This window comes from Muntiacus reevesi, chromosome 3 (assembly GCF_963930625.1).
Source record: "Muntiacus reevesi chromosome 3, mMunRee1.1, whole genome shotgun sequence".
NCBI lineage: Eukaryota > Metazoa > Chordata > Mammalia > Artiodactyla > Cervidae > Muntiacus > Muntiacus reevesi.
In genome coordinates, this window is record NC_089251.1 from 247,969,520 (window position 1) to 247,992,426 (window position 22,907).

At 44.0% G+C, this 22,907-nt stretch overlaps 1 protein-coding gene across 1 annotated transcript; it reads right to left on the reverse strand.

Annotated features, from left to right (window-relative positions):
* Positions 1-736: 736 nt before the first annotated feature.
* On the reverse strand, positions 737-20,037 carry CHRNA1 (cholinergic receptor nicotinic alpha 1 subunit). The gene is made up of 9 exons (XM_065927917.1): positions 19,966-20,037; positions 14,706-14,851; positions 14,551-14,595; positions 13,387-13,496; positions 10,042-10,237; positions 7,322-7,559; positions 4,504-4,727; positions 2,898-3,137; positions 737-2,586 (listed from the first exon to the last, which is right to left on the reverse strand). Exons 1-9 carry the CDS (start codon positions 20,006-20,008, stop codon positions 2,455-2,457), a joined length of 1,374 nt encoding a protein of 457 aa, XP_065783989.1. The 5' UTR covers positions 20,009-20,037; the 3' UTR covers positions 737-2,454.
* Positions 20,038-22,907: the final 2,870 nt, after the last annotated feature.

A 22,907-nucleotide genomic window follows, 5' to 3' on the forward strand; every position in this document is an offset into this window, starting at 1 on the left:
TGAGGATGCTCCTTATTTTCCACAAAGTCACCCCTTTACCCAGACACACTCATCGATAAAGCCACATGGGGGCAGGCCAGGGCTGGGGCTCACCTCTAGGGGGGACAGATCCCCAAACCATCTGTCTCCCCTCCCATTTCATCAGGAAATCAGCCCTTAATGAAGGGAAGAGATTCCAAAGGTGAAAGTCCTCAACTTGGTGACAGATTGATGGAACAGGTATTTAGGGGCTGATGGAGCTTCACACCGTGACGTTATTATAACTACTCGGGGCCTCCCTGCTGGCTTCCAGTCCAGAGGGGGAGCAGGGAACATGTTGGAAGGTCTCACTGTTGGGGGACAAATGGGCTATTTGATATAAAGGAAACAGCATGAGAGCAGGAATTAAGACAACTGATTTGTCACTAATAGCTCTGTGACCTGAGGGAAGTCACTGATCAGGGAGCCTCAGTTTCCTTGTCCTTAGAATTGACATGACTTTTAAGTTCCTTCTCTGAATCATGAGTGAATCCTGGGGGACTGCGATAAATTAGGCAAGCAGATTTAGGTACTGAATCTCTCTTCCTCTTTTTTAAATCTAATTGTTGTAAAATATACAGAACAAGAAACTTACCAATTTTTAATTTTTTATTATGGTCAAATGCACATACAATTTACCATCTTAACCATTTTTAAACATTCAGTTCAGTGGCATTAAGTATATTCACAATGTTGTACACCCACCACAACTATCCACTTTCAGAACTTTTTCATCATCTCAAACTGAAGCTCTACCCATTAAGCAATAACTCACCCCTCTCCCCAAACCCTAGTAATTGCTATTCTATCTTCTGTCTCTATGAATTTGACTACTCTAGGTACCTCCCATAAGCAGAATCATACAATATTTGTCCTTTCAGATCTGGCTTATTTACTTAGCATAATGTTTTCAAGATTGATCCATATTATAGTATTTATAAAAACCTCATTCCTCCATGCATTTGCTCTTATGCTGATGGACATGGGTGGTTTTTTACCTTTGGGCTATTATAAATAATGCTGCAGTGAATATTGGTATCCAAGGATCTGTTCAAGTCCCTGCTTCCAGTTCTTTTGGGTGTATGCCTAGGAGTGGAGTGGGTGGATCATATGATGATTCTATGCCTAGTTTTTTGAGGAAATGCCAAACTGTTTTCCCTTTAGTTTACTCATAAATGAGGCACTCAGTCCTGCTATGGGTGTGTCATGGGGAATGCCAAGGAGAGAGAGATTGAAATCGCCTGAGTTCAGACAGGTCATCTGGTACTGCCATTCCCCACTCTCTCTGCTACTGATGTGGATCAGATGTGTTCTGGGGATGATGGTCTTTACTGAGCCCAGGGCTGTACATTTTCTGGTACTGGGGTGCACTGCCTATGGCCAGTAGGTTGCTATAAAGAAAGGAAATAAATTTCCTCTCCTACTCGTGTGTCCAGAATTGTAGAAATGATTATATGGGCACACATTTGTGATTTCATTCATAGAACTAGAACCTCAAACAGGATTGGGATAAAGACTGGGGGAAAGGCAGATGCTTTAACTGGGAAGGCAGGAAGATGAATAATACTAGGACTGAACCTCTCGAAAACACTGATCAGAATCACAGAATGGCCCAGATGGAGCCAGGGTTGATCCAAAGAGCAAGTGAGCGATGAACCGGCCCAGCTCAAAGCTACTTTGAATCCACAAGATCTGGATTCAAATGTCAGTTCTACTTGCTAGTTTGGATAATGAACTTAACCTCCCTTAAGTTCAGTTTTCTTATTTGTAAACTAGGGACATTTACAGAGTTATGAGGATAAAAAAATACATACATGTGATACCATCCCACAGTGCCTGGCCCCACACTCCAATCAGGTTAGTTACTCTTTTCCCTCAAACCCCAAACATCAAACTCAGGTGCTGTGTTAGATTGGGAAGACATTCCCTCACCTCCAAATTCTAGAAACTTCAAAATGTGGGTTTTTGAGGCAGTTTATATTTTGGTGGCCATTCTAGAATCTCCCTGTTGTCTTTCTATTGCTTTCCTTCTCTCCAAGTCAAATGCTTTATCTTTGGGGGACTGGCAGCTGGGACTTTTTTAGTAAGTACAAAACTGACTATTAAGCAAAGAATATACTCTGCTTAAAATTTAAAAAAAATTTTTTTTAACTAACAAAAAACCTCAGTTATCATGGGCAAAATTCTTCCAGATGCTGCTGGAAATGAATGCCTTTTGTAGCAATTCGGGTTCACTTACTGCAAAGGATTCACTCTCCAGGCAGCCACAGCAGGAGTGAAGGGAGAAGCAATGTGAACACACTTGGAGGCCATAACCTTATGTAAACATAAACCGTTGCCATGAATAATAAATACAGAAAATTAAATATCTGATAAGTGAGCATGTATCCAACTAGACAGATCTCCCTGGCGCAGAGGTTCAGGCCAGCTTTCCACTCATCCTTGCTGATTTAATTCAATGAGCCGACCTGCAAACACAGCCAGGGTTCCGATGATGCAGACGAGCATGAAGACTGCCAGGAGAATGTGGTCCATCACCATCGCAACATACTTCCATTCCTCAGCCGCCTGGGAGAGAGGAAAGTGTCAGAAAGTCCTGAAGGTGATCGCGGCCTCGCAACATTCATGCTATCCATCATCCAGGGGCCCTTTGACTGTGGATCCTCCCTCCACTGGCACTGTGATCTTTATTTTTAAAAGAGGTTATTCACAATGTGATGACTTGCTAAGATGGCCTAGGGAGTCAGCAGGCACATCTTACATCACTAACTGCCCCTTGAATGCCAACCTTCCCATCAAGCCAAACCCATCAGATGCTCTGTGCTCGAGCACGTGACCATTTAAACCCCAAGGTGCGGATCTCAAGCCACAGAGCTTACGTTATTGGACTCCTGGTCCGACTTCATGGTCTCTGCGATGTATTTGATGCCCTCAATGGCACTTTTCACCTCGGGGTGTTTGATCAGGGGAGAGTGGAAACCCATTGGTGGAGGCCCTGGCTTCCCAGAAATGTCAGAAATATCAATGTCTTCTGTAAAAATCTTTTTGTCTTGTTTTTCTCTGGATGGTCTTTTCATCGTGGAGAAGAACATGATATTTGGGATAGTGTCGATAAAAACCTAATACAAAAGAAGTCCAGGTATGGGAATTATTGTTAGCAGAGCAAGCATCAAACTATGATTTTGAGTAAGCAATGAGACCGTAGGGAAGTCATTCAGGTTCTCTAGGCCTCAGTCACTTTTGTCCCTAAAACAAAAGGACCATACTAGATTTTCTTAGATTCATCTGTGGCCTGTTAAATGACTAAGGCTAATAGAGATGATCCTGTAATGCCAGCAGTTGGCCACTGGAGGGAGCCAGTGTGCAGCTATTGTACACCTAAGAAACCACTGATGCTTAAGCTTCCAGACCCCCTATAAGCCCCTGCTTTCTTCAAAGCCCCTATTCTCATGACCAAAAGATTAAAGGGCCCCTCCTGCCAAAAAAGAAAAGTAAGGTTCCAACCCCACAAAACAGCTAGACTGTTTTCTTCTGTTTCTTGTTCCTGAAGAAATGCAACATAGGTATTTCTGCATTGGTGCTCAGTCATGTCCAACTCTTTGTGACTCCATGGACTGCAGCCCTCCAGGCTCCTCTGCCCATGGGATTCTCCAGGCAAGAATGCTGGAGTGGGTTGTCATTTCCTCCTCCAGGGGATCTTCCTGGCCCAGGGATCAAACCCAAGTCTCCTGTATCTCCTGTACTGGCAAGCAGGTTCTTTACCTCTGCACCACCTGGGAAGTCCTATAGATATTGCTAGGAGTTACTTAACAGCCTTTAGAGAAGCAGAGACTACTTCTCCTCCCCAAAGAATGCATTGCAAGCAGTAGTTTCTCTCTCAATTCATGACAAATCTTTTGCATTGTGCACAAAAGCCTGGACATTAGTGTCTGTGTGAATGTGTGTGAAAGAACTGATATACCTGAAATGTTAACGCATTTTAAAATTCAGTAAAATAAATATATGAGACCAAGTTCTTCATTGAGACCATATGAGACCAACGTTCCGACAATCTCTCATCAAGCCCAGCCACCCCGCCCCCCCCAAGTCTCCAGCCCTTATTCTAGTCTCAGCAGATGATTCCACCAGCAAAGAAATAATCAGTCTGTTCACATACAAACAGGTCAAGATTTCATGGTATTTGAGTTAAAAGATTGTGATTTGTCTTTTCTAATCAAAGAGATTCTTTAAGGTTGACATTGAAGTGGGCTTTGTTAATTCTGGTTTTCTTATCTCCTTGGAGAGGCTACATGAGTTATTTATCTTCAGCCAGAGTCCAGAAAAATTCCTCTCCTAAAGCCCCTACAGCCTAAGAAAGCCTTTTTGTTTCTAAGTGCCTAGCAGGGTTACCTAGGACGCCAGTGCCCAGATGGAAGGGGAGACTTGCGGATGCCCTGCAGGGAGCGGCTGCCCCGTGCAAAGTGCCCCAGTGCCTTATTCACTCACCTTCCGCACCCACTCGGGCATGACGTGGGTGCTGGGGGAGCGGTGGTGTGTGTTGATGACGATGACAGTGATGATGATGGATGCGATGACGAACACCATGGTAAACAACATATACTTCCCGATCAAGGGCACGGCGCTGGAGGTGGAAGGGATCAGCTCCACAATGACTAGAAGGAACACGGTCAAGGACAGCAAGACAGAGATGCTGAGGGTCATCTTCTCTCCTGGATGAAATGAAGAGGAGACAGACACAAACACCCACCTGTTATGGCCTAAACTGCTCTTCCCCCCAAATCAATAGGGCTTCCTAGGTGGCTCAGCTGGTAAGGAATCTGCCTGCAATGTAGGAGACCTGTGTTTGATCCCTGGGTGGCGAAGACCCCTGGAGGAGGGCATAGCAACCCACTCTAGTATTCTTGCCTGGAGAACCCCATGGACAGAGGCACCAGGCAGGCTATAGTCCATGGGGTCACAAAGCATTGAACACAACTGACAGTAAACTTATTTGTTGAAGCCCCAAACCCCAGCACCTCAGGGACTGCATTTGGAAACAGGGCCTTTACAGAGGTAATTAAATTAAAATGAGGTGTTAGGGTGGGTCTTCATCCAATAGGACTGGTGACTGGTGTCCTCATCAGAAAAGATTAAGACACAGACAGAAAAGGCCATGTGAGGGCACAGGGAGAAGACAGTCATCTGCCAGCCAAGAAGAGAGGGTTCAGAGCAAACCAATCCTGCTGACACCTTGACCTTGACTTCCAGCCCCCAGAACTATGAGAAAATAAATTTCTGCTGTTTAAGCCACCAGCCTGGGGTCCTTGCTAGGCAGTCCTAGCAAATGAACACACCAGTGAAACCCAAGGGTGAGGGAGGAATGTGACTGGCCTGGTCTCAAAGCCTCACACTGGGGAGTTTTTTCCTGCAGTATTTCCTGTGAGAGCCTGGCACCTAACTCTGCTGACAATGGCAAGTGGCTGGTGTTTCCATCAGCTGCTGCCAAGCAGGAAATGCTACTTCATCTCATGCCCCAGAATTCTATTTCTTGGTGGAATCCAGGGAAACCAGAGAGGTTCTGGGTGGCAAGTGAGAACCCAGACGGCAGTTTTCTGTCTGCAGCAGAACGTCTTAAGCCTCACAAAACTGAACCGCAGCCTGGCCTACTTGTCACTCAGCAGATGGATGTGTAGGTCAGAAGTACATGTATCTTTCTCACTGTGGAAGCAAGCTGCAAGACCAAAGCTGGAAAAGGACAAAATCAATGATTTAACACCACCCACTTTCTCATATTCTCTAAGGGGATGACTTGTTTTGTGTGTGTTTTGATTTTTTGTTTTTGATTTTGTTTTCATGTTAAGGGCCAAGGAATTCCCTCTCCCCTGAATCTTTTCCCCAGGCCCTTCAATTCCAGGGCAGACAATTCCCGGATGGTGTCTTGCCTGGACAAGTAAACAAGAAAGCCAGGGAGTGAATGACACTGGAATAGTTTTGTGGGGATTGATCAGCTCAGAGGCAGTAAAGAGCCTTTGGAAGGGACTTTCCTTGGGCTGGTCTTGCTGTTTGTGTCCTGGGAAACCCTCATGTGGCCCTGCTTTCCAGTGTGGAACTTTGCCCATTCTGGATGCTTTCAGATGTCAGTGATATACCCAGGATCCAGAGTGGAGACAGACAAGAAGTTGTCAATTTCTGGTGGATAGGAAAGTCTTCAAAAGTAAAAGAGGAAACAGAATTATAAATGTAAAATATGGATCAAAGTACAGCAAATTTTTCGATTAATGATAATAGTAGCTAACACTTACCAAACTGTTTCACTGCTCTAGATGCTTTTCTAGCATAAATCGTCTAATATTGATAGAAACTTGGTTTAGTTTCCATAGTGTCCCGCCTAGAGTTTTCTCTCTTCACTTTGAGAAACTTCATTTGATTAGAAAGTTGAACAAATACTTGTGACCATTTGTTTAAGAACAAATACAATCCCCTAGAACATACATTCTGTGGGGCAAATTCTGCCTTACTCTTTACCTTATCCCTGTCTTGCAACAGTTGTTTAAAAGGTATATGATGAGTGAGTGAATGTGTAAGCTTTTTTTTTCTTCTTTATTAGAAAGTTGGATTTAGACTTTTGTGGGAGTTTTTCTGTGGCATTTTGATATAATTGTTGTCTGGCATAAGTTTGAGGACTATCTTACTATCTTTTTTCCTACTTGTCTGCCTTACATTGTTTGAGAGCAATGACTTGCTGGCAGACGTGTGTGTTTCCTTTCCCCCTTTTCTCTAGATTGTTGGTGTCTGGTGAAATTATGTCACAGATGTGATTACTCAGTAGGAGGCCCAGGCTGATGCAGGAGGAAGAATTTCCACTTGGGAAGTATGGTCTTATGTGTAAAGATACTACCATCTGGAGAAGAGATGCACAAAAGCGATTTTCAAGCAGCAAGCAGTAGATACAAGAGGCAAGACCTGGGTTAGTCATGGAGAGCAGGTGACTTCATGGGGGAAGGGGCCCTGGGAGTGTCTGTGATCCCTGCCTGGCCCAACCTGTTTCAGGGCACATAGCAGGTATTCAACAAATAGGCGCTGGTGGTTATTCACTTAACCAGAGCGGTGTGTGCGCATCTTCAGGGTCTCTGCCCGCCCTGCTGTCTGCCCGTGGCCTTCACCCCTACACACGGCCACGCAGGGCTTGCATCCTTCCAGGGCTGCTGCTTTGGGTCCGTCTGCCTGTATTTGTTTATCAACCATGGTTATTTCTGGCTTCCCCTAAAATAGCAGCGCGAGATCCATCCACGTCAGCAGCCGCCACCATGGCAACTGCACCCACCTGAGTCTGTGGGCAGGTAGAACACCAGGCCGGTTAAGAAGGAGAAGAGCAGGCAGGGGATGATGACGTTGACGATGAAGTAGAGCGGCAGGCGCTGCATGACAAAGTGGTAGGTGATGTCCAGGTAGGGGGTGGAGGGGCAGCAGGCGTAGAACACCCAGTGCTTCCAGCCCCGGGACTCCTTGATCACCCATTCTCCGCTCTCCATGAAGTTGCTCAGGTCTGGCTGGTCGCTTTCCTGAGAAGACGGGATGAGACTTTGAAATCCCAGCCTTGTCACCATGAGGAGGGGCAGGGTTTCCTAATCAGCTGTGACAAAGCAACGGATTCCACTGCTGTCACATACCTAGGAGGGAATCTTGTGTATGTTCCTTTCCTATAAAAGAAGGGGGTTGGGGGCTTTCCTGCTAGTTCAGCAGATGGGACTTCACCTTCCAATGCAGGGCGTGTGGGGATGATTCCTGGTTGGGGAGCTGGAGTCACATGCTGCTCTGCCAGGGAACCAAAACACTACAGAGGTGATACTGTACCAAATTCAATAAGGACTTTGAAAATGGTCCACATCCCAAATAATCCTTTAAAAAATTAAAAAATAAGTGGGTTGGGACTGTTGGGATTTTTTCCATGTTGACTATATATTCAAGTCAGCTGGGAGCTTTAAGAATAGCAAGGAGAGACAAGAAAGCTTTCCTCGGTGATCAGTGCAAAGAAATAGAGGAAAACAATAGAATTGGAAAGACTAGAGATCTCCTCAAGAAAATTAGAGATATCAAGGGAACATTTGATGGAAAGATGGGCTCAATAAAGGACAGAAATGGTATGGACCTAACAGAAGCAGAAGATATTAAGAAGAGGTGGCAAGAATACACAGAAGAACTATACAGAAAAAGATCTTCACAACCCAAGTAATCACGATGGTGTGATCACTCACCTAGAGCCAGACATCCTGGAATGTGAAGTCAAGTGGGCCTTAGGAAGCATCACTATGAGCAAAGCTAGTGGGGGTGATGGAATTCCAGTTGACCTATTTCAAATCCTAAAAGATGATGCTGTGAAAGTGCTGCACTCAATATGCCAGCAAATTTGGAAAACTCAGCAATGACCACGGGACTGGAAAAGGTCAGTTTTCATTCCAATCCTTAAGAAAGGCAATGCCAAAGACTGCTCTAACTACTACACAATTGCACTCATCTCACATGCTAGCAAAGTAATGCTCAAAATTCTCCAAGCCAGGCTTCAACAATACATGAACTGTGAACTTCCAGATGTTCAAGCTGGTTTTAGAAAAGGCAGGGGAACCAGAGATCAAACTGCCAACATCTGCTGGATCATCGAAAAAGCAAGAGTTCCAGAAAAACATCTATTTCTGCTTTATTGACTACACCAAAGCCTTTGACTGTGTGGATCATAATAAACTGTGGAAAATTCTTCAAGAGATGGGAATACCAGATCACCTGACCTGCCTCTTGAGAAATCTGTATGCAGGTCAGGAAGCGACAGTTAGAATTGGACATGGAACAACAGAATGGTTCCAAATAGAAAAAGGAGTATGTCAAGGCTGTATATTGTCACCCTGCTTATTTAACTTATATGCAGAGTACATCTTGAGAAACGCTGGGCTGGATGAAGCACAAACTGGAATCAAGATTGCTGGGAGAAATATCAATAACCTCAGATATGCAGATGACACCACCCTTATGGCAGAAAGTGAAGAAGAACTAAAGAGCCTTTTGATGAAAGTGAAAGAGGAGAGTGAAAAAGTTGGTTTAAAGCTCAACATTCAGAAAACTAAGATCATGGCATCTGGTCCCATCACTTCACGGCAAATAGATGGGGAAACAGTGACTAACTTTATTTTTTAGGGCTCCAAAATCACTGCAGGTGGTGATTGCAGCCATGAAATAAAAAGACCCTTACTCCTTGGAAGAAAAGTTATGACCAACCTAGACAGCATGTTAAAAAGCAGAGACATTACTTTGCCAAAAAAGGTCCATCTAGTCAAGGCTATGGTTTTTCCAGTAGTCATGTATGGATGTGAGAGTTGGACTATAAAGAAAGCTGAACGCTGAAGAATTGATGCTTTTGAACTGCGGTGTTGGAGAAGACTCTTGAGAGTCTCTTGGACTGCAAGGAGATCCAATCAGTCCATCCTAAAGGAAATCACTCCCAAATGTTCATTGGAAGGACTGACTCTGAAGTTGAAACTCCAGTACTTTGGCCACCTGATGCGAAGAGCTGACTTATTTGAAAAGACCCTGATGCTGGGAAAGATTGAAGGCGGGAGGAGAAGGGAATGACAGAAGATGAGATGGTTGGATGGCATCACTGACTCAATGGACATGAGTTTGAGTAAACTCCAGGAGTTGGTGATAGACAGGGAGGCCTGGCGTGTTGCGGTCCATGGGGTCACAAAGAGTCGGACACGACTCAGTGACTGAACTGAACTGGGAGCTTTAAAACATATTGGTGCCCTAGCTCCACCCTAGGCTGATTCAATCAGATTTATTGGGCTTGAGCCTGGGCATAGGAAATTATGTAGGCCCCAGATGGTTCTCTTATGTAGCATGTCAAGAACTTGCCAAGCAATTGAAAAGCAGGAAAGTAGATGATCCCCAAAGAGTTAATGGATGCAGTGAGCCTGCGATAATGGAGAGGCAGAGTTGAAAACCTCAATCTTGCTTTTCCTGCATCCAAACTCCTCCCAAGGGGTCGCCACCTACCGGGTTGATGGCCACCACGGAGCCATCATAGGTCCACGTGCCCAGCTTCATGCTGCAGTTCTGTTCATCAAAGGGAAAGTGAGTGACGATGATCTCGCAGTAGCTTTTAAAGATGGCGGGAGGTGTCCACGTGATGTGGCCTGTGTAGTCCAGGAGCACTTTGGTGAACTTGACAATCGCAAAGTCACCATCTGCACTACAATTGGGATAAAAGAAGAACAGGGCTCCAAGTGACAGATGAACCTTCCGCTCTGCTTGGGGATGTTCACAGGAGACAGCTGTTAATTATTCAGGTGCTAATTATAGAAGCTTTCTTTTGAGCAGCATCACTTTTTATCTATGGCAGTGTTTTCCAAATTTGCCTGATAATAAGGATCACTGGGGTGTTTGTTTAAAATATAGATTCCTGAACCTATCAAATAATACAAGTGAATCCATATACAAAACAGACTCACAGGTATAGAAAGCAAACTTATGATCAACAAAGGGGAGGGGGAGGGATAAATTAGGAGTATGGGGTTAACAGATACAAACTACTATACTTAAAATAAATAAGCAACAAGGATTTACTGTGTAATACAGGGAACTATATCCAATATCTTATAATAACCCATAATGAAATTTATCTGCAAAAAATCCAAGTCACTATGCTGTACACTAGAAATAACACATTAACTATACTTCAATTAAAAAAAATTAAATATAGATTCCTGAGCACTGAATCTGAGCACTGAATCTAAGCACTGAATCAGGATATTTGGGGATGAACTGAGAATCTATAGTTTTAAAACACTAACTGGTAACACAGATTCACTGCATCCCAGATTTTTTCTTCCCAGTCCTCAGTAGTATTTGTAATGTTGAAAAAGTGAAAAGCGAAAGTGGTACTTGCTCCGTCGTTTCCAATTCTTTGCGACCCATGGACTGTAACCCGCCAGGTTCCTCTGTCTATGGGATTTCTCAGGCAAGAATACTGGAGTGGGTAGCCATTTCCTTCTCCAGGGGATCTTCCCAACCCAGGGATCTAACCCAGGTACCTGCATTGCAAGGCAGATTCTTTACTATCTGAGCTATCAGGGAAGCCCCACTCTCCATCTATGCCCTCTCTGATATACTTTAAAAGTTAATTTGGGGCACTTCTCTGGTGGCTCAGTGGTAAAGAATCCACCTGCCGATGCAGGAGACACAGTTTCCATTTCTGATCTGGAAAGATCCCGCAGTAACTAAGTCTGTGCGTCACAGGTCCTGAGCTTGTGCTCTAAGTCCCTAGGCCACGACTACTGAGCCCACATGCCCCAACTACCGAATCCACTGCACCCTAGAGCCTGGGCTCTGCATCAGAGAAGCCACTGCAATGAGAAGCCCGTGCACCACAGCTAGAGAGTAGCCCCCACTCTCCTCAACTAGAGAAACAGCCCTCGCAGCAGCAAAGAGCAGAATAATTAATTAAAAAATTTTTTAAGTTAATTGGGGGAAAAATCCAGGAATTTTAAATAAAAATATGGCTAGTGACGCATTACTGTGATAAGCAGGTTAAAGAGGATTCTATTACCTTTGAAAGAACTATTTAGACTCCAGTGGAGTAGGATCACAAACTCAGATGCCTCTAGGCCTGGCAAGTGAGGAAGGAGGAAGAGGGGAGCCTCACAAAGAAGAGCCCCTCACTCCGGTGAGGAAGTGTATCTGCACGGGAGTGAAGGCTCCATGTTGCCTGATGTTTGATCCTTCCTTGGAAGCTGGAAATCTAGATTTATAATCCAAAGTTTTTATATTTTTGAATGTTGGAAGTTTCTAGAGAGGCTCAAGGGCTTCCAAGGTGGCAGTAGTGGTAGAGAACCTGCCTGCCATTGTAGGAACGTGAAAGACACGGCTTTGGCCTGGGTTGGGAAGATCCCTGCAGAAGGAAATGGCAACCCACTCCAGTATCCTTGCCTGGTGAATTCCATGCACAGAGGAGCCTGGCAGGCTGCAGTCCATGGGATCACAAGACTGAAGCGGCTGAGCATGCATGCAGAGGGGCTAAAAATTCAGGGTTTGATGTATTTTCCTATTTTCAAATGTTGGCAATAGTTTCTCATTTGAAAAAGCAGCATGGTGGATACTGAAAAATAAGAAACTCTACCCACAGGTCTACTCATCCCCCAAATGGCCTGTCCCCTAGGGCCTTGGCAGAGAGCAGGATAGTATAATTAGGGGGTGAAAGGTGGGTGGGGTCTGCCTGGCGCCCCAGGAACATATGGGATATGTCATGCCTCACTTTACAAATCAAGAAATTGTCTTCCCATTGATTTTTCCTTGGGACTGAGAAGAGGCTCTATCCAGAAAACTATGCAGATTTAGACCCTCCCAACAGAGCTGAGGGGAAGGATGGTCTGCATTTCTCCTTCCAAGCAGGTGAAACGGGATTCTCTCCCCTGTGAGAGTGTTTCTGACTGAGCTGATCTAAAGGACCAGAGGGTTTTAATTGCTTCCCTTAGATTCTAAGTGAAAAATAAACTTAACTCTGAGAGATAGACACTGCTTCCTTATCAGCACACCTGTCCCAGAGTTTACACAAAATGATGGGATACTTTGGCTCAAGCTTGAATCCCAGGTCTGATTGGAAAATATGCAATAAAATATGAAAGTTGGGGAGGGTCACCTTAAAGGGTATCATGTCCGCTAACTAGCCCTGCCCATCTTCCCTGGAGAGTCTGCAAGTATGCACAGCCTGCTTGCCCCAGACGCGTGCTGCAGACTGTCAGGCCACAAATCCTCTACGCCAGTGTTGAATGCTGCTGCCTGGAAGGATGCTGTTTGCAATGAGCATTCCCTGACAAATGAAGGGCGTATGATAATGAACGTGTCATTAAAGCAGAGTGTCTTGAATCACATTATAATTTCACAACGTGCAGTCTGTCACAGAGCCCAGCGGATGGGCTACACAGGCATCCCGGGCCATCAGCAGCACGCGGCGTCCTGGGATGCCATGAGGAGGTGATGAATAACAACCCCGGGAGGTTCAGACCTATTGGTCGGAAGGACATTTAATTCCAAGGAACTCAATTATAGGACGTTTGGGTTCCTTGGATAGTTGCCACATACCCTTCAGGAGTTCTCAGGGATTAAATGTCCCCCACCCCACAGCCCTGATTCAATTTGGCTCTGATAATTGTTTCTATTCATAACATGAGACACCATATGGCACCCCTAGCATGTCAACTTGGCTCTCGGTTTTTAAGGGTTATTTAATGTGAACAGCGGTGAAACGCCTACCGAGAGTGGCAGCCCTTCCGTTAGGGCACTTGGACTCCCCCTGCCCCCCACCCTGAATGTCTGCCTTCTCATCCTGGCTGTTTTGCTCACTTGTTATAAAGAACGATGTCTGGACGCCAGATCTTTTCCGAGGGAATGTGAATTTTTTTCACGCCACCATAGTCATCTGGATTCCATTTTAAGTTGTAATCCACCCATTGCTAGAAATGAAGACATTTTTAGTCAATGAAAAACAATGAAAAAATCTGGGGTTATCAAGCACTCTGATGGGCATGGTAATTCAGCTATGGACAGAAATTGTGCTCCAGTAAGAAGGGTTTGATTCAGAGTTTATCTTTCACTTTGGTAAGAAGTAAAAGCCAATACAGAGCACTGAGTACATGCTGGCACAGTTATAAGCATTTCAACCCATATTCATCATTTAGTCCTCACAATGTTCTCATGAGGTAGGAGTGATTATTGACCCCATTTTACAGATGAGAAAACAAAGGTAGCCCCAAGTCATGCCACCAAGTACATTGCCCACCTTAGCAAAGGAGAATGACCCTATTGTGAATGTTTTCCTCAAGCAAGCAACCTCACATTTTGAAAAATGCTATATTTTTTCTGCATTATAAAAGTTACATATTCCCAATGCAGTAAATTTGGATAACACAATGTTGAACTGTCTACCCCAAATTAATACAAAGTTCTAATCCCCTGTACCTCAGAAAGCGACCTCATTTGGAGATAGGGTGTTTATAGAGGTAATTAAGTTAAAGTGAGGTCATTAAGGTGGGCCCTAACCCAATATGATGTCTGTATAAGAAGGGGACATTGAAGATGATGTATATTCAGAAAGAAAGTCATGTGAACATGAAGACAGCCAGTTCTAAGCAAAGGAGGGAGGCCCGGAACAGGTTCTCCCTCACGACCCTTAGAAGGAACCAGTTCTACCAACACCTTAATGTTGGGCTTTTGGCCTCAGAAACTGTGATACAGCAAGTCTCTATTGTTTAAGTTGTCTAGGTTGTGACTTTGTTCCAGCAGATCTACTAAACTAATACAGTAAAAGCACAAACTAAAAATAATAATAGTAATGAACACAAAACATGATCCCACTACCCCAAAATATCTGCTTTCAATATTTTGGTATTGAAATATTTGGTATTGGTAACAGGTATATCCCTGTTACCCAAATTGATTTCCTGTGGGCCCATGTTAAATTTCAGAGTAAATAAGAACAACATGAACACACTTATCTAGCTGCATTACCTGTTTCAGACGAACATTGGTTGTCACAATCTGATTTACTTCATCCTGAAAAAAAGATAAGGCCCGCCTTTAGGGGGACAAGTGGGGAGTTGGAGCGGATGCTCCGGACTAGGTGATATGGGTGCTGTGGGGCGCTGGGAACTCTCTTGTCTCACCACGTTGATGAGCTGTATCAGCTGCAGGCCCACGGTGACCTCCACGACATTGCGGTGGTCTTCCACGGGCCGTACCACACTGTTGTAGCCTTCAAAGAGCTTTGCCACCAGACGGGTCTCATGTTTGGAGCCCAGGACGAGGCCAGCTGAGATGGCAAAGGACACAGTCACTGAGAGAGTCCACGCCCTCACTCCCCACACACGGACGTGAGTATGTCTATCTATCTGAATCACCGTGCTGCCTGCCTAAAACTAACACAGCGTCACAAATCAACTATACTTCAATTAAAACAACAAAAAAGCAAACAAAAAATGTGCACGTGAATGTTCGTGGCAGCAATGTTTTAACAGCTGTATGGTGAAAATAACACAAATGTCCATCAACAATAAATGAATAAACAGATTGTGGTATATCCACTCATTAGAACGTTATTCAGCCATGAAAAGGAATGAAATTCTGATACAGACTGTAACGTGAATGATCCTTGAAAACATTATGCTAAGTGAAAGAAGTCAGACGCAACAAGACATGTATTGTGTGGTTCTATTTATAGGAAATATCCAAAAATAAAAAAAAGAGAAATATCCAGAGTAGGTAAATCCATAGAACAAGAGTCGATTAGCAGTTACCAGCGACTGTGGGGACAGGAAAAGGGGAGTAACTGCTAATGGGCCCAGGGTGTCCTTCTGGGTGATGAAAGTTATGGAATTAGATAGCGGTGATGGTTGCCTAACATTGTGAATATACCTAATGCTACTGGATTGTGTACTTTATTTTATTTTATTTTGATTGTGTACTTTAAAATGGTAATTTTATGTAATGTCTATTTTACCATGGTAAACTTTACATACATATTTATGTATTTTTACCATAATTTTGAAAAAAAAATATCATCTATGTCCCAATTAAGTTGCTAAGAGAGAAAATCACATATTCTGTTGACCTGGATATGGGTCTCCTATTTGGAGCATATTTAATTCCAAGGAACCTTGACTGCGTTTTCCTTCAGGATGAAGGGCAGTATCACGCGGTATTCTCAGAGCCCACAGCCTTCACGTGTCCAGAGTGACACGGTCTTCACTGGCGAGCAGGCAGAGACCTTCTCGCCTGAGGTTCCGAGCGGTGGGCTGACTTGTCTGTGGCCACACGACGAGGGCAGAGCTCAGGTTAGAGCCCGTCACTCTGCGCCGTGCTCCTGAACTCTCTTTTAATATTATGAGCGTGCTGTGGGCTGTCCTGGAAATTGTACAACTACATGTGCTGTTATTCCTATGAGAAAACGTGTTCCAAATTTCAAGCGCCTTATGAAGGATCCCTGTAACTCAAGCCCTGGTGGTTTGGGGATTGCCTGTTCAGGGCTGGGAGAGGAAGTAGACACACAATCCATCTGCCCGGATTCATGTAACCAGATCTCCCCTTTCCGCAGGTTATTGCTGAAACCACACCTTTTCCCCAGGCCAAGACAACTTTTAAAATGAAATGAGTGAGACGCTTTCCCTTTCCCCCAGTTGTGTTTATGTTAACTGATCACCTCTAAGGCAGGTTATTATTATTTTTTATTATTTTTCAGCTTGGATCCTAAGTTTGGAAGGGTTTGTCAACAAAACAATTGTTAAGTAAAAAGTAGTCCCCTTTTCTATTTCTATTGGTCAACAAAAATAATCACATATCCAACTTGTTTTGTGTCGGATACTCCTCTACATGCTTCATATGTACTAAAATTTTCAGTCCTCATAACAATGATAGTATATACTGTCATTGTCCTCAATTTACAGGTAGGGAAATTGAGGCCCAGATTTCATCAGTGGTGGAGCCAGGATTCACACCCTGAGTCTATGCTCTCATCTCATCCAGAACTTTAGATCAACTTGAAATGACTAATGCTGCATAATGAGCTGAAACATTTTCATCTTCGCCAAAGTATGTTTTAATTAGCCTGTTGAGCTTTATTAAAGGTCCTATATTCGTGTTACATTATTGAATCCTTATAAAATTCTATGAGGATTTTACTCATACTCATATGAGGATTTTTGCTCCTACTTTACAGATGGGAAAACTGAGGTTGGAATAGCAGAGGCGCATGTGTATGGCTCCCAGCTAGCTACAAGTGGGATTCTAAGTGGGGACAGTCAGACACAAGGACCTGTATACTTCACCACTTCCCTAAAGGCAAGCGTATTGTGTCCTTTCAACGTTTTGAAGCTTTCAGCGTTGCTAAAATATCTTCATTACGACCTTCCTGGACTCTGTGTGTGGAACTCCCAGCTAGCCTACCTTTTCATTTCTAGTTTCTCAAAATGTCTGAACCCAAAGGGTTCATGCAGAGCTTTCACACGGCATCTCCCCCAGACCACTGGCATTGGAGACCCCTTAGAGCTGCATATTGTCCAAAGATGCAGTTTTGCGGTGGCCCCTCGGGACACAGAAATCCTCTGTCTTCTATGCTTCGTCTATCCCTGACCCCACCCAGCCCACAGTGGGTGCAGAGGGAGCTGCTGGCATGGATCACCTCGAGCCTTGGCCACTGGGTTTCAGGTTATTGCTTTGATGTTATCTTGGGCTGCTTATTTTTAAGTGACAGTTTATGCCAGTTTGACAGGAAGAACATACTAGAAAGCAGTAGAGAGAGCAGATGATCAGCATTATGTGGCAGGAAAATACGCAGGCGGACCCGAAGGTCAACTAGGGAGAAGGGAGGGCTGGGGAGCCAGGCCCGGGTGGCATTCCAGGGGTACCACTCCCTCCTTTGTGCCCTTGCCAAGGACAAGGGTCCCTGTGCCTTCCACCATGAGTTTCTAAGGAATTCCTGAGGAGGTCTCCATTTCTTATACCACATTCACTGGTATTCTGTTCTTTTTTCCTCCTCAAAGCAGGGCAGAGTATCACTCAAAGTTTTATCACATAAAACTTAAAAGGACTTGAACTCAGAATTCTAGGTTTTGTTCCCAATTCCAGTGTGGTCTGGAGAATTGGACAATTTCTTCACAGATTCAATAAATCACAGTAAATACTTTCTTTGGAAGGCAGGTATAAATGGACAAACACAGATAAACCATATAAATAATAATAAATAATGTCAAAGTTTCCTTTTTCAGCAAAATCATGTTGGTCATTCTTATTCAGATGGTGGCAACACTAATTCATTCATATATTTGTCCAACATTTGCTGCATACCAAGCATTGTTTGAAGAGCTTTGAGGTTTTCAGACATGAATCTGACACAGATCCTGTCTTCCTACTCTCATGGACTTCGACATTTGTCATTTACATAAATAACTGTGAACAAGTTGGAAAGCAATATGCCATAAGGAAGGTGGCAATGAAGTGCTTGAGATTCCTGAGCTGGAAGAGAGGAAAGGTTGTAATGAAAGTGCTATATAAATAGAACAGAGATCATTATGTGTTAAGCTAATACCGGAAAAAAGTGTCACTGATATAAATGAGAATTTTGCCCCCAAGGGATTGAATCAAAGTAGGGGAACCAGCCACAGTTTCAAAGTGCTCTTTTGTATTATACTGGTCCAATCTGTATTTTTATTTGGGCGACAGCTTGCTGGGTTGGGCAAAAGGAATTCTGTCCTGTTCTTCCCAGGTGGCTCAGAGGTAAAGAATCCACTTGCAAAGCAGGAGACATGGGTTTGATCCCTCAGTTGGGAAGATCCCATGGAGAAGGAAATGACAACCCACTCCAGTATTCTTGCCTGGGAAATCCCATGGACAGAGGAGCCTGGTAGGCTACAGTCCACAGGGTCACAAAGAGTTGGACACGACTGAGCGACTAAACAAAACCAAATAGTCACCCTGGGTGATTCTTATCTTGACTGGTGCTGTGTCTCTTGCTACCTTTCCAGTTTCAGGCTATATTTTCTGACTGTGCACATAAAAAATGGAGTCTGATCACATTCCAAAGTTTACACATCAAGGGACTTTGGGATGGTCCCAGAGTCAGCTTGGGATGATCAGTTTGTGTCTCTTAGCTTCAGTTTCCTTATAATAAAAAAAGAGCTGTTGGATTGCCTCACCTTGCCCTAAATTCCCATGAATCATCCATGGGAACTGACATCAGCAAACTCTAGGTTTGATCTACATACATATCACATACTTTAAAAAATATTTTAAAAATATTTAAAAAAATATTTAAAAAAAATAGTTAAACATGAATTTCTGGAGGTGATTGATGTTCTAAGGGATCTCTTAAAGATTTTTAAGTGTAAATATATCACTTAAGAATTTCCATTGGAAAAAAAAAAAGAATTTCCATTGAGTGTGGTGTTTGCAAACACACACACACCCCTCACCACCACCATCACCCCCAGGCCAGCTTTGGTTGGATTGAGTCCAAATCCCACAGGATATAATTTACCAGAGTTTAGGCTATTTCCTTCAACTCTGCTATTGAAAAACACTAATAACAAAACTCTTCACCTCTTTTGCCCAGAAGACCTGTGTTTGTCAGAGCAATAATGGAGAAGGGAAATCACAGCATGTCAGTTTCTCAGTTGGGATGATATCACCAGTAAACTTTTATATGAAACAATCAGCCAACATCTATTTCCCTCGACCGGAAGTTTGGGATTCAGGATAGCGTTTCAGTGGCTGTGTTGTGACACAGTCCAGAGTTGAATGCAGGTCAAGGGCTGTGCAAGATTTTTATGGGTTCAATTCAAACCCAAACCCACATAGGGTAAGGTCCTTTAAAAAAAAAGGCAGGAATGCATTCATATGAATTTTTTTTAACTTCAGGAGTTTAAAAGTTTACAAAATAGTTCCTCTCTCGTGGAGAGTTTAGTTGTGGTTATGAATAAGTTTCTCCCTCCAGCACATGGAGCTGTCAATCAATCCTCTTCATTTTCAGAATTCTCCTAGAGCCATAAAAGGACTAGTTAACTATACTACTTATGATCATAAGTCACCCTGCTAAGTCCCTATAGTTGTTCAAATACGATAGTGACTTTGGGATGGCAGAAGAGGTGCTGAATCCCATCATCCAGGTGACTCAGATGCAGACATTGATGGAGGGAGAGAATGGCAGGTTTACTTTGTAGCTTCTGATCAGGCAGCTCCTATTTTCATTGGATAACCCAAGCAAAAAATCTTTATCCGCAAACACAATCAAGCCAACATCAGTGAGAAACTGACAGAGCAGCCTGGGATTGGTGAAGCCCTGCCGTTCTGTATTCCCATCAAAGAAGCAAGACTCTGGTTTGGGGGCTTCTAGAGCCTCAGCCTCAAAGGAGAGCCCCCAGCCCCGGCACTTACCTGAGCAGAGTCCGAGGAGCAGGAGGAGTGGCCGGGGTTCCATGGTCTGGTGGTGCAGTGGTGGCCTGTGCGGCTCGCTGGCACTCTCTGGATGAACACTCGGTTGCTGGAGGGTTTGGAAAGTGAGCTGGCTGAGCCGAGCTATTGTTTCACACCACCTGTTCGTGGCGGTGACAGCTGGGCTGCCCAGAGTTCGCGAGCCCAGGGCTGAGGGCATTAACGTTATTACAGGGTGTGGGTTTTACACAACTGCTGGATCTTTGACAAGTTGAGTGTGTACTGCACTGTGTTTTAAATGCACCATGAGTCTGGTCTTAGTGAAAAAAAAAAATGTTTCCCTATTGGATAATTTATTTTGCATGATGAGCAACCCCTCTCTTTTGTACAAATCATAACCTCATCTGTGTGGATTGATCTGATCAGGACAACTTGGTCTGAGTAGATAGTCAGCTGTGTGTTTAAGACTTTATCCTAAATCACAAAAGTCCACATTCTACAATAAAAGGAAAATTTTCTTGCTCTTGTTCCTTCTAAGCTGAGCGTGCCAGGGACTTTTATGACTGAATGAATCTGAGAAGAGTTTGGTTCATACTGAATCAGTTGCTGGAGAGAATTCCATTTTTGATTGGGTTTGATTTTAAACAACGGTGAATTCTTCCATAAAATTGATTTTACGATGGCCCCCAGAGTGCCTGTTCCAACCCGTCTCTGTAGCAGGCAATGCCTATTCCACAATGAGCCATTAGTGACAGCAAACAGCCCACCTCCTGTGGCCTGTTATTCAAGTGAAAAGTAATTAATGGGAAAAGAGCCCCACTGCATAAGCGCTGTTCCAGGTTCCTACTTCCTGCCATCGTTCCTCTGCCTACTTTCATGCAGGGAAGCAAGGAGCAGAGTGGTTCAGGTTTTCAATTTATTTGTTAAAAAAAAAATCTCAAAAACCTGCCATTAGTAATTGCTCAGTCTGAGAAGGACTTTTTTTTTTTTTTTTTTTTTTTAAACCAAAATAGAAAAGGGAGCAGTTATTTAAAGACATCCTGACCATTCTTTCCTTGCTTCCTTCTCAAATTGAATCAGGTGAACAAGGTCCTTCACCTTAAGGTCAAGAATAGCATCCTGGCCGATTCCCCTATTCCAGTGAGTCCAAAGAAATAATCAGGGAAAGAGTTGGAAGTGTAGTAGAGAGAGCTTGGGGTCTGTAATATATATATATATTTTCTTTTAAATTGTGGGGGATGCACTAACTATCCACCAAAAAGATTGGTTCCCTCCTTTCCATAGCATAGCACTGTGGCTACAAGCCAGGAATACATCTTTCCACCATGCCCCTTACATCTAGATGAAGTCATGGGACTGAGTTCTAGAAAATGAAATGGGAGGGGAAATTTTATGAGACTCACTGTCCTCCCAGTGGAGCTCATCCATGCTCTTCTAGTCTCTGACTGGCTTGAAAGGACCTAGAATGGACATGACTCTCAGGGTGACCTGGGAAACCCACTTGTTGAAAGGGGCTTTGATATCTTGCATCCTTGAATAACTCCTGGGAGGAGGGCAGCACACTGGCTGGTCACCACCCAGCTCTATTTCATGAATGGGAACAAGATTTTTACGGTGTTGAGTCCACTGAAATTTGTACAGCAGATGTTTTTTTTATCATTTTTAATATAAATTTTACTCCCTTGCATTGGGGATCCTAAAATATGTAGCACAGTGGAGGAAGGCAAGAAAATTGGTATTGGAGGCAGAAAAGATGAAGAGAATGCTGCTGCTGCTAAGTCGCTTCAGTCGTGTCCGACTCTGTGCGAACCCATAGACGGCAGCCCACCAGGCTCCACGGTCCCTGGGATTCTCCAGGCGAGAACACTGGAGTGGGTTGCCATTTCCTTCTCCAATGCATGAAAGTGAAAAGCGAAAGTGAAGTCGCTCAGTCGTGTCCGACTCTTAGTGACCCCATGGACTGCAGCCCACCAGGCTCCTCCGTCCATGGGATTTTCCAGGCAAGAGTACTGGAGTGGGGTGCCATCGCCTTCTCCAATGAAGATAATGGCAAATTACTTAATAAAACTGTTGTCTTTGATTACTTCATGAGCATAGTGTGTGACAAGCCAGTGGCTTTAGAAGAAGTTGGAAAATGCAGAGTTAGTGTTTTTTTTGTTTGTTTGTTTGTCTATTTTTACCAAGCCGCGCAGCTTTGGGGATCTTAGTTCCCCGACCAGGGATGAAACCTCTGCCCTGCTGTGGAAATGCAGAGTCCCAACCACTGGTGGTGGTGGTTCAGTCGCTCAGTCATGTCCGACCCTTTGCGACCCCGTGGACTGCAGCACGCCAAGCCTCTCTGTCCTTCACTCTCTCCCAGAGTTTGCTCAAACTCATGTTCATTGAGTCGGTGATGCCATCCAACCATCTCATCCTCTGCTGCCCCCTTCTCCTCTTGCCCTCAATATTTCCCAGTATCAGTCTTTTCCAATGAGTTGGCTCTCTGAATCAGGCGGCCAAGGTATTGGAGCTTTGGCTTCAGTCCTTCCAATGAACATTTAGGGCTCATGTCCTTTAGGAGGGACTGGTTTGATCTCCTTGCTCTCCAAGGGACTCTCAAGAGTCTTCTCCAGCACCACAGTTGGAAGGCATCAATTCTTTGGTGCTCAGCCTTTTTTATGGTCCAGCTCTGCCTTTCGTACATGGCTATTGGAAAAACCACAGCTTTGACTATAGGGACCTTAGCTGCTGGACCACCAGGGAATTCCCAGTTCTTGTTGGTTTTGCTTAGTGAGTCTGTGCAAGGAAGGGTCAAGCTCAGACAATAATTGGCTAGTTCAAGAACAGAAATGAAGGGGATTAGAATGAGTCCAGAAATCTGGAGCCTTCTGCTTTGAACCCTAAGAGTAAGCGATAACGTGAAACAAAGGCTTTGAGCAAAACAAAAGCCCGTTAGGATTTCTCGA

Excerpts from the sequence above, each read along its gene's own strand:
- CHRNA1 (XM_065927917.1), bottom strand. The coding sequence starts at position 20,008 with ATGGAACCCCGGCCACTCCTCCTGCTCCTCGGACTCTGCTCAG. Across the intron at positions 10,238-13,386 it reads GACATCGTTCTTTATAACAA|TGCAGATGGTGACTTTGCGA; the intron begins GTGAGCAAAACA and ends TCCCAATTGTAG. Across the intron at positions 3,138-4,503 it reads TGCCCGAGTGGGTGCGGAAG|GTTTTTATCGACACTATCCC; the intron begins GTGAGTGAATAA and ends CTTTTGTATTAG.